General features: G+C 44.2%; 2 protein-coding genes across 2 annotated transcripts; both read left to right on the forward strand.

The window, feature by feature from the left end:
- Positions 1 to 5,866: 5,866 nt before the first annotated feature.
- Positions 5,867 to 6,893, forward strand: LOC127749559 (uncharacterized). The gene is made up of 3 exons (XM_052268197.1): positions 5,867 to 6,002; positions 6,530 to 6,751; positions 6,870 to 6,893. The coding sequence occupies exons 1-3, from the start codon at positions 5,919 to 5,921 to the stop codon at positions 6,891 to 6,893; spliced, it is 330 nt and encodes a 109-aa protein (XP_052124157.1). The 5' UTR covers positions 5,867 to 5,918.
- Positions 6,894 to 7,523: 630 nt separating this feature from the next.
- On the forward strand, positions 7,524 to 10,305 carry LOC127749563 (uncharacterized). Its single transcript, XM_052268215.1, has 2 exons — positions 7,524 to 7,971; positions 8,911 to 10,305. The coding sequence occupies exons 1-2, from the start codon at positions 7,597 to 7,599 to the stop codon at positions 9,220 to 9,222; spliced, it is 687 nt and encodes a 228-aa protein (XP_052124175.1). The 5' UTR covers positions 7,524 to 7,596; the 3' UTR covers positions 9,223 to 10,305.
- The last annotated feature ends 1,273 nt before the right edge of the window (positions 10,306 to 11,578 follow it).

The following is an 11,578-nucleotide window of genomic DNA, read 5'->3' on the forward strand; positions in this document are numbered from 1 at the left end:
CGCCCTGCCAACGCCCCGCCACGCCACGCCCAGAGTTGAGAGTAAAAGCTCAACGCCAATCGCCAGAAATCATCTGCTTTCACGTTAGCGTTAGCGTTAACGTTTTTTTTTATAGCCTTGCTCTACTTCAACAGCGCTGTAAGCTGTAAATGCACTGTACTGCAAGACGTTCTATTGTTTTTCTTCTTCTATTAAATAAACTTATTCACTTCTGTGTGAACCACTGAACCGAACTGTTGTACTCTTTTTATCCTGTTTCCACCCGGTGATTTTGCTGATTTTATAAACATTTATTTAACTAAATTTAACAAAACCTAAATGGGGAAAGATAATACATATCTTTGACAACAACATAAACGTCCTCTGGAACCACTCGGGTGAATGGCAGCCTCACAGAACCTTCCAAGCAAACACCTGCCCACTACTTCGGAGCTAAGAAATTATGGCTCGATGTGACGCGACGAGCAATCTTCTGTTCGAAGCGCTCCCAACCGGCTCCCGGAGGTGGCACGGAATCGGCAATGGGTTCATCATAATAGAGTGCGCTACAACCCGGAAAAACGCCCGAGACTCTAACGTTAACTTCTTCGCGGGAAATAGATCGCAAAGTTGAAAGTGTCGACTACTGGTGTACTGTCGACTACTGCGCCCCTTACCCTAGATATATGCCAGGCGCGTCGCCGCGTAACAGTTTTTCGTGAGATATCGCGAAGCCTGTTACGCGAGACGTGGTCTGGCGTACATCTACCTAGTTTTAGATGTTTCTTTAGGTGTAACTCATCAAAGTAGAGCCCCTTGGACGTCCATTTGGCTCTATCTCTAACCGTTGAGGCGCCAGAGGCTGTTTTCCACACGGAAATGACCCCAAAACATTTCAATGTGTATCTCAGATATTTGATGGTCTCCGGTGGGGTAACTCGTTAAAATAAAACCCCGAGGAACAAAGTTTGTGACTTTTGGGTCCGAATGCCTACTTTCGACTCTACATTTTGCCCGACTCGGGTGTAAGCACCGCAGGCCTAGGTAGATGTATGCCAGCCAAAGGTCCCGATTCTTGTGGCGGTTGGAGAACGCCCGCACCAGGCCGCACCACCCGCCCCGCTCCCCCGCTGGCCTGTGGAGGGGGTACAGCCGGAGGAGTGGGGGCAGCTCTCCAACCGCCACAGAAATCGGGACCTTTGGCTGGCTCGACTATAACAGTGTAGTCACACCCAAAGTAGGTCAAACCAAGAGTCAGTCACACGAAGAGTTAATTACAGTAAGAGTTATGCCACAGCTAGAATCATACCTAGAGATTCTCAAACGTAAAGTGGGTCACAACCGGTCACACCTAGAGTCGGTCTCACCTAAAGTCGGTCACAGCCAGTGTCGGTCAAAGCTAGTCACACCCTAAGTTAGGGTGGCCCACGGCAAAACAAATTTATCAGACCGGCGGTTAGATATTAAAGATCGAGATGACCCATGCTCTTGGCATTCCAAAACCGCCCCGTTCGTCCTGATCGGACCCCGGGAACCACTCGCTCAACGTTTTTGCATTTTGACGTGGGTTTCTTATGGGCTTTTGGGTGTAAAATAGAAAAGCGACCCTGTAGAGTCCATAAGTCACCATAGAGCAATGTAATTGTGAAATTCGTAATCTACGTTAAAAACTGAATCTGGCAATATAACGATCGTTACTGTACCACCCTGTACCCAGATTTGCTGAGCTTTGAATTTTCACTCATTTTTCACAATATGGAGATTTATGAGAGGTAGCAAATCTGGGTACTAGGTGGTACAGTAACGAACGCTATATTGCCAGATTCAGTTTTTAACGTAGATTACGAATTTCACAATTATATTGCTCTATGGTGAATTATGGACTCTACAGGGTCGCTTTTCTATTTTACACCCAAAAGCCCATAAAAAACCCAGGTCAAAATGCAAAGACGTTGAGCGAGTGGTTCCCGGGGTCCGATCAGGACGAACGGGGCGGTTTTGGAATGCCCAGAGCATGGGTCATCTCGATCTTTAATATCTAACCGCCGGTCTGATAATTTTTTTGCCGTGGGCCACCCTACCCTAAGTAGGTCACACTCAAAGTAGGTCACACCTAGAGTTGATCACACCTACACTTGTACACGCCTGATGCACGCAGATCGAGGGGGTTAACAGCCCCACATTTTGGTGTACAGGCTACTCCTATAACGTTGAATTACACCAGTTATTAAACGCAAACCTCTACCATTTTAGGGCATGTGCCTTTTTAGACGCAATAGGGTGTTCCAGGCTATCTTAAACGGAAGTGATAAAGAACAAACTCACTGATTTCTCTGTTTCCGTCTACTTAGTATGAGAAATTACCATGGTAGTTTGGTCCGATTCTAACCTCTTAAATATGGAGGGGGGCTCGAAACTGATCTGACAGTTTTTCATACCGATACCCCCTATGAAAAACCGCTCACCGCCTCGGCTGCTGCGGACAAACGCTCAGCTCACTCCCCGCCTGCGGACAACCGCTTACCTCGCTTGGCACTCCGGATAACCGCTTAAGTCGCTTTTTCACCGAAAACCTAATATTGGTATCATTCAAAAGAGGCGGAAATTCTCTTTCGAATGATACCAATATTACGTTTTCGGTGAAAAAGCGACTGAAGCGGTTATTCGGAGCGCCAAGCGAGGTAAGCGGTTGTCCGCAGGCGGGGAGTGAGCTGAGCGTTTTCTCAGAGCCACCGAGGCGGTGAGCGGTTTTTCATAGGGGGTATCGATACCTCAAAGGCTGTCGTGGCACGTGATCAGCTCGACCAATCAGAGCCATTACGGAAACAGAAAAGTCAGTGAGTTTGTTCTTTTCCTACTTCCGTTTTAAATAGCCTGGAATACCCTATTCCCAAGGCTGTCTTCCAGAAAGTGAAAGCAGCCCCCCCCCCTCCCTACTGAACTCCCTCTCCTCGCTATCAACAACGCAAATGGGCGATGCTTGTCATTGGGTTTGACCGCTGCCCTCTCCCCGCACAAGGCTAGCGGCTGGGAGGGGGACAGGGGGAGGCGCAGCGTTTGCAGCACAGCAGGGCAGTAGTACGGGACACAAGCGATTTAACCTTGCATATTGTAGTAGAGCAAAACGGTTTGGAGGGTATGTAGTCCAGGTAAATGAGGGTTATATATGCGTCATATATAATTATATCTGTTCTGTATATGGTAATATATGTCCTTATATATGACCACATATATGACCATATATTACTATATATGGATTATATTTAATTGTATGTATATATTACCATATATGGGGCCATATATCACCATATATGTTTCGATATACAGCCATATATAGCACTATATTAGCATATATGCTTGTATATGACCATATATGGCTGTATATCGAAACATATATGGTAATATATGGACCCATATATGGTAATATATAAGCCCATATACAAGCATATATGATCATATATGACTATATACAACCATATATGGGTGGTTTCACAAATAAGATGCATATTGGGTCACTTTTTTTTCGTTTTTGAAAACGTTTGCAAGTGGAGGTTTTTCTATCTATTATGCTTTAGGGGTACCTATGGAGAAAGAAAACGTTCTTTAGCGAGCTCCCAGCGACCTATTTCTGGGTAATTCCCCCAAAATGGCAAGGGTGGCTGTCCAAACGGTTTACCTCGAATATATTTTGTACTATGATGATGTGGCAAGGTTCTTTTACAACTGGAGACGTTTGCTCATGCTAAAGCACGACTATTTTAATTGAAAAAAGCTCCGCACCATAAGTATTTATGTTAAAATATTTAATATATGTTCCCTCCGTCACACCTAACCTACAAAAGGCATAATAACAAATGTTTTGTTTTTCAAGATTTGTCAGGGTTACTTTACCACTTCAGAAATTGTTTAATAAATTATTTGAACTATCTCAATCGAAAACAGTAGCAGACTAATAGAATTTTATTCAAAATTGACGAATTTTGTCCCCTTCGTCACGGTGTCCGATTGACGATTAACTCAGATAACTAAAGAAATATAGATTTGATATCGGACTTACTCTAAAATCAGCTAAGAAACCCGAGCAGCACTTCTCTGACACATGTTTCACGACCAACTACTTTCTGACTTTAAAATAATTTAAGATAATCAGTTCAGTTGTGGTTTTGTCACGCACGAAATAGGGTTAGTTTAACGGACTTCAAAACGAAGAAAATTATATTTACCTTATCACCTTCTGACCACCAGATTCCTACTACTTTCTTATACGACGGTGAGCACTAACTACACACTGCACGCTGCACCTTACGAGAAATTTGAGATAACTGCAACGATAACACGAATTCTGACAAACCTGGTGACACTTTTTAAAGTATTCGTTTCTCTTCTATTGATGATTTGGGACGTCGATATAGGAGTAATGCGATGCATCATAGAGTTGATGAACGTAAAACATTGGTGTTTTGACCAGGTTCAATAAAGTGCGAGCGATAATAACGAAAATAGACAGTAAAGCGGAGTTGGGGACAGCGCATTTTCCGTCTGCTAGGGAAGTTGAAGATATATTTAATGGTGATGGAATGTGTTTGAAATCAATTAAATGACCTTGCCAAGTCTCAGACACGCTATATTTTGGTAATAATGTATTCGTTTTAGCTACGGTGACGATTGGGAGAAATACAGATGAGTTGAATTCTCGGACACCGACATGCATCTTATTTGTGAAATCACCCATATGTGGGCATATATGTCGTCATATATAAAGCATATATCGCTGTATATGATCATATACAAATCATATATGGCCATATACAAACCCATTTACCTGGGAGTACATACCCATGGGTCACTTTTAAGAAGTGGTGCCCACCTCTAGCCGGCGACTTGATCGCTTTACGGGGGTTGCATACTCCGCAGGGGCAACATTTAGAAAAACGCGATTTTCGAGCAGAAAATGGTTGCTACAGTTTCGGAAATACATAATACAGCAGGACATTGAGCAGGTTGCCTACCTCCACGGCGAAATCGCTTAATTTTTTTTTTTTGCCGACAGGTACACGCGTTTGTGTGAGTATTAGAGTGTGTATTGGTATTATAAAATGTGCTTAGCAAAGTGTGTGTGTCCAGTTAAATCGTAGGAGGGAGGGGGTGGGGGTCGGGGCCAGACGCAAGGGCGCGTTTGTAAACACATGGCTCTCACAGACTATCGCGATGAGTGAAACTGTCACTGGCAGTGGTTGCTTGTTACGTGTGTATGTAGTACATCCCCATAGGCCAATTGCAGGAGGAGGTGGCCTCCTCTACCACGCGACTGGAGCGCTCTACGGGGGTTGCATACTGAACTGGGGCAAATTTTGTTAAGCAGCCAAAGCGCGGTTTTTGGAAACTGACATTGGACGAAATGGTTTCAGAAATGAGAAATGCAGCAAATTATTGCATAATGTACACACATTGAGCGGGTTTCGTGCCTTTTTGGCGCTGAAATGTGGCTCCAACGGGTAGGCTGACAAACGCACACGGGCCTGCTTATGCATGCCTTTTAGCGTCAGTTAGTGTCTAACTCTTCATCGTAGAGCTAGGCCGTTTGGTGGGTATGCAGAAGACATCCATAGTTCACTGTTAAAAAGTACCTTTAAAAGAATGTTTAAGTTTTGTACTCAAGTGGAGTGCTGCCCACAGGAGAGGTGGTTCAAGAAGGCATGGACGTACTCCCGTACTCCTACAAGCACCCAGTCTTTTTTCATTCTCATGCGTGCGTGTTGTTGTGACTCTGCAGCACCGCGCTAAAAACAGAGAGCCATTTTGACAATTATGTCACGAATAATACACTAGCCTAGCGTGTTGGTGTGGTCTGTCCCTTCGATCTCGTACCCTGGCGTCCTCCAGACTCACCCTGAAGCTCGCTTGATGAGCGACGTCGCGACGTGCTCGTTGCCTTCGCCATGCAGCTCTCCGTGTCCCTGTCCTGGCTTTGCCTTGAGGAAGGTCAACTGCAGCGATTACTGTTGCACGTCTTAAGGAACAGGGTGCGTGAACTCTCTTCCGAACACGACAGTTAGAAGTACTATCAGTAGGGGAAATTTTTATGGCCGAAATGGCGTGAAAGATGGCATTGTATACATATATATTCTCACGCAAGGTGCCTCCTAAAGTGAGGTGCATTGTGCGAGGGCAGCACTGGAATGCAAATGGCCCGCCATCTGCCATCGATGTGTGCAATGCTTTGAATATGCCGACTTAAAAATGATCTGGCACACCCAGAAAACCATTTAGTCGATTTGACCAAATCAGGGTCGCAGGAAGCAAAATCTTGTTCCTGAAACCAACTACGTTGATTTAGTACCTCCGTTTTATACTAAATTTGATTGGTCACGTCAATCAAAACTAAGTTAATTTGACTACATTTTTTAATCAGTATGATTAAAATCTAGTCAACAGGGCCAAATTATTTTTGAACATATGAGGGAGAAAAGTAAAACACAGCCTTACTCTTTTATTGGTATCATCTGCTTTCAAGATCGATTTTTGATTGACTGTTTTTTTCGATTTCCAGCTTACTCTGTCTTTCACGATATTGTTCGGCGCATTTGTATGCGTAGACACGCTGCGGCAGTCGGCCACCTCAGTCCAGTCGCTCCTGCAGTCGATCAGCAACATTGGTTTCGGCTACTCCATGCTGCAGGTTGTACTCGTTGTCCGCCACCCACGGCTCTGGGTCATGCTGCGTGAGTTAAGGTGCCTGGTCAAGGTGATAGAGGCTGATCCGGGAGAAAAGGTGGGTCTATTTCATTATCTATCCGAACCACTGAAAAATAATAATACTAATAGGTTTACGGGAAAATTTTCCAAGATGAGTGTCACAGAATTACAATTTCTGATTGTGAATTTACAAGCCCTCTGTGTCGACTCAGAATTGACCGACGAGCGAGAATGGGGTGTCGCAAATTTTCAACTTATTTTGTAACCAAAAATTACAACAACTGTTGTAAATTTACGATGATAATTTTTAACGGTGTACAAAGGTGCTATTGTTCACTGATAAACTTAGTGTGCAACTGCTTAACACTTGGAAGTGTGCAACTGCAAGTTATTCATGAATACTTGCAAGTGTGCAACTCGACGGGTCCTAGCAAAGTTGTCCGATCTTGCCGCGACATTTCAACGTTGTCCGATCTCACCGCGACGCGTTGGTGGTGTAAATAATATATAAGCTGCAACTGCACTTATTATTCCCTAGTAACACAAAACTATCGCGCATAGTGTTATTTGTTTCAATCGGCCTATTATTGACGATAACGAAAATCCAAAAGTGATGGATTTTCCAGAGTCAGACGATTGTCGCTGGTCTATCAATTTTAAACCATCTAAAATTCTGTTGTATTTATATCGGTTCCTGGTCAAACCCACAACAGTGTTTTTTTTTTTGCTTCTATTCTGATAGCTAGCCGATGAAGATTTTCGTTCCAAAGAAAAAAGATAGTAAAGCAATAAAATTATTTCTCATTTCGTATATCGCACCAAAAAACTTCAAACACACAGCAGTGGGTGGTACATACGAAACGGACCATCGTTGTGCTGTCCACGGTCAGCACAACCTACATCGTTGTCTTCTTCATTCACATGTGCCTGGACACGCTGTTTTCCGAGGAGCCTGTGGTACCATTGTGGCCGTTCGTGCCACACGCTGGTGCTTGGGGCGGGCTGTTCGGCCGGCTCTTCTACGGCGCCTGCATGCTTATTTGGCTTCCACCCGGCCTGTGCGTCATCCTGGCCTTGATTATTTCGACCGCCGTGCCTGCAGGGCTGCACCATGCCCTAGCACAGCGGCTAGAGTTCACGGTTGCCTCTAGCAAAGCCCTGGACGTGGTGCAGGACGTGGTCGCCAAGCACCGGCGGCTGCGCCTCCTCACTCACGGCCTGACTGGGTACTTCTCAGCGAAGCTGGCGCATATTCAGTGCGCCTCATTCATCAGCACGGTCTTCGCCTTAATCAGTGTAGGTTGGCTAGCAATGCCTAGAATGTGGTGGGCTTCTTTTGGCTCTGGCCGCCAGACCAGGTGCACAAGGAAGTCGAGTGCAAGCTGAATTGGCCTACGCCGACAACTCGAGTGGTATCTTTCATGGCACGCAGAAAAATGACATTTACACTATGTGATCAAAGGCACTACGAGAATCAATCTCTGAAATATTAAAGGATTTGTAAATTTCAGAAATAGCAAGAGCTAAAAACTAACCGAACAAACATGGGTTCTTGTGGGAAAACCATGTTTAAGCGGTTTGAGGCTGGTTATATTGATTACCCGTAAAAATGAAGAATCGATCTTGAAAGTAGATGATACAAATTTAAGAATAGGCCTGTTTTTTTTTTATTTTCTCTCATATTAGTTTATGGCTGCTTGTTACTTGCAATTTTGTAATTCAGCCTACTAGCGTTGAGGAGATAAGGCGTGGGCAGTCGGTCGGCGTCGGTGGCCTCTGGTTTCGTTGTGCAGGGACGGGGCCTGCCCAGGCCCGACGGGGCCTGCCCAGGCCCAGCCCAGCCTTGCCTGACACAGTATTGTTAGTTAGGCGCCTGGTGCGAACCCCAGCCACTCACTCTGATACCATTCCCCCAGCGCCAAAGAAATTGTTTTCTGGCCTCCGCTTGCTTCTTACCCTAATCGAGAGTAAAAGCTAGCTGACACCTTAGTTACTCATATATTCTTTATTTTCATTCAAAAGGTTTTTTAAGGTGTCATCTGCTAAAATAAAAAATTGGAGCAAAACTCTGAGCTCAAGAGGTCAATGAGTGCAATAATGATTCGGGATCAGTCAGGGTGTAGTTCAATTGGGTGTTAGAATGAAATTCAAAAGAAATTCTATTTTGAACCAGGCTATGTGACAGCTCCATGACAGGGGCTGAAATGTTATACTGCACCACTTGTTAATGCGCAGGTGGTTTGCGACGACGTCAGCTTCACGATGGTTCTTTTGCTGCTCCCCATTGTGAATGACTTCCTCCAGTTCTCGTACCTCAGCCAGGAGCTCTCCGACTCGAGCGTTTCATTGGCAACGTCCGCCTACTACGCTGCTACCGGCGGCTGCGTGAGTCTACCGGAGGCCCGCGCGCTCGCTCTCGTCATGAGGACCGCCAGCACCACCCCAGCCCTGCGCTGTAGGGGAGTAGGGCGGCTCAGCCTCGCCGCAGCGGGGGAGGCCCTGGGCAAGCTGTGGAAAGTAGTCAGCCTGCTACGCGACAAGCTTTAACGTTCATTGCACACGGGCGGAAGACGGAATTTTCTTTGGAATATTTATTTGATTGCATTGCAGCAGGGTCGCAATTTGAACTCTAGTACGTTCTTAATGCCTAAGTTCATCTGAACTTTGTCAATTTCCGGACGACTTTAAGGATACAATCGTCTTTGGCGCGTTGTTTTTCTGAAGTGACATATTCGGGAAACTCTAGGAATCTGAAGTAACTCTTCTATATTTCGTCAGAACACGACGAAAGTCGTTTTCACTTACGTTTGCAAAAATTAACGGAGTTTACAATGTACTCTCTGACATCGAACTGGGCAGAGGTAGTGTAATAATTCTACATTCCCACAGTACTGCTTTATAAGGACGATAGGGATTATGGGATGAATGTTCCCCGAAGCGCGAAGACGCAATGTGGCTCCTGTGCCCACCTCAAGCTTTCTAAACACTCCCACAAGTGAAGAAAATGTCCGATGGTCAAACCGAGTCTAAAATTTGTAGTACTAGAGTTGCGGAACTCAGCCTACGAATAAGCCAATTAGAGCCACAGGATAAGCAGTTCAAAATCTTAACGACATATATAAGTTTCTTTCTTACATAAACTAGATCTTTTCAAAGTCATGTTATACTTAATGATACCCACGTTATCCTTAAAATGCCTCCGATAAAAATGTTCCAACATGTTCGGATCTGAACAAAGTCGAACGAACCGAACACAAAATTTGTTCGATCGTTGCCGAACATAAAGTGTTTGAGTACGAACTCTTCGAAAAATAACGTCTAAAGTATTCGTTGTCAAAAAATGTCCGATGCATTGCGCAAAAACTTGTCTAAACAGCACGGCAAAGGCGGAAATGAAGTAACTATGAACCAGTCGTTTTCAGCTTTGTTGTATGCAGTGCTCTTTCTCTCTTCATGATTTTCTTTAGAGTCAGCACAACCATACAAATAACAGTAGCATGCTCCTCACTTCCAGCCATGTAAATAACTAGACTTGGGTTTAACAGAGCTACTTCTTCTGAGGATGGAACTTTTAACCACCTTAATTGGGTTTTAATTGTAGACAATATATTTTTTCTTGTACTTGTCCTCATCTATGGACTGCAATTGATGTTCATTTTGTTTGCCAGCAATGGGGCTTTTGCTTCGGCCATTTCTTACCTTGGTTTTTGACAACATCCGTTTGTCTCTGTTATCATGTTCACTGTAAAAGAATATTGTTGTCACTTAACAGCAAATTTGTTGTTAAGCTTTTCATTGACTCGTGTTGTTGTACAACAGCTTCGTTTGTCAATTAACAGCAAAAGTTGTCTAGCAACAGTAATAAAACAAGCCAGCAAAAACAAAATTGTGCCCAATATTCCAATGTCAACAATGCATTGACAACAAACGTAGTTGTTTTTCAACAACTTCTGTTGTTCTCGAACAACTGAGCTGTTGGGCAACAACTGAGCTGTGTTTTAAGAACTAATTTTTACAGCGCTCACGCTGTGTTTGCTTCAAATTAACAAATTAATTCTGGATTCCATGATGTCGCATTTTATTACCAGGGATCTTGAGCAGGTAGCTGCTAGGTTAATCCAAACATTTCTTTTCCACCTGCATAAGTAAATAATGACACAGCGAATATTAGCGATTTTACGAACCTGACCTAGCAGTACACTGTGGCTGTCGTTTCTCCCGCCTGAGCACGGCTAGAGCTACGGCTACTGTCTCAAGGGTACTGCTTGTGTTGTGTTTCGACGCGTTTTTGTGTCAAAATTGGTACCCCTATACAAATTTCAATTGAAATGATTAGGGGTATTTGGGGTAATCCGAGGTAATCCGGGGTAATCGTAATCCGGCTGACACCGAATTTCTGAGTCGTTTCCCCATCGCGTTCAAGCGTGCTACACCTGCTGTCACTGGACCTTCGGCCGCCCTTTGGAGGCAGTTTCTTCAGATGTACGAACGCGAACGCGACAACTACACACTCTACACTCCTCCCCTTAGCGTAATCCTACCCAACCTTTAAGTTGAGCATAACACACACAAGGGTAAGTTTTGCTGAGTTGAGTATGTATCAAACAGTTGACATTCGAAATAGCATCACTTCACCAACACAATAGCCCTAAAGATGCCACTATCTATGTTCTCTACCACCATCATTCAGCAGGCTACTTACGGTACAAGTTTGAACCCTTAGTTTTACCGATACATTCTATAATACGGATGGCACACTGCAAAAAAAATTAACAGGTAATGCGGCTAATTCATTTTCCAGAAACGTCTGTTATTCGAATAACAGCATCGATGTAGTTTTAATGGTTAAAATTTGGTACAGGGAGCAATGTACAGGACCACTGCACCCAGAAAAATCGCTTCT

This window comes from Frankliniella occidentalis, unplaced genomic scaffold (genome assembly GCF_000697945.3).
Source record: "Frankliniella occidentalis isolate FOCC.00 unplaced genomic scaffold, Focc_3.1 Scaffold65, whole genome shotgun sequence".
Taxonomy (NCBI): Eukaryota; Metazoa; Arthropoda; class Insecta; order Thysanoptera; family Thripidae; genus Frankliniella; species Frankliniella occidentalis.

What these genes read in the sequence shown, in the direction of transcription:
- LOC127749559 (XM_052268197.1), top strand. Translation starts at nt 5,919, where the DNA reads ATGCAGCTCTCCGTGTCCCTGTCCTGGCTTTGCCTTGAGGAAGGTCAA. An exon ending in TGCACGTCTTAAGGAACAGG is followed by an intron (nt 6,003 to 6,529) that starts GTGCGTGAACTC and finishes TTCGATTTCCAG; the next exon opens with CTTACTCTGTCTTTCACGAT. An exon ending in AGGCTGATCCGGGAGAAAAG is followed by an intron (nt 6,752 to 6,869) that starts GTGGGTCTATTT and finishes TGAATTTACAAG; the next exon opens with CCCTCTGTGTCGACTCAGAA.
- LOC127749563 (XM_052268215.1), top strand. Translation starts at nt 7,597, where the DNA reads ATGTGCCTGGACACGCTGTTTTCCGAGGAGCCTGTGGTACCATTGTGG. An exon ending in CGGTCTTCGCCTTAATCAGT is followed by an intron (nt 7,972 to 8,910) that starts GTAGGTTGGCTA and finishes GTTAATGCGCAG; the next exon opens with GTGGTTTGCGACGACGTCAG.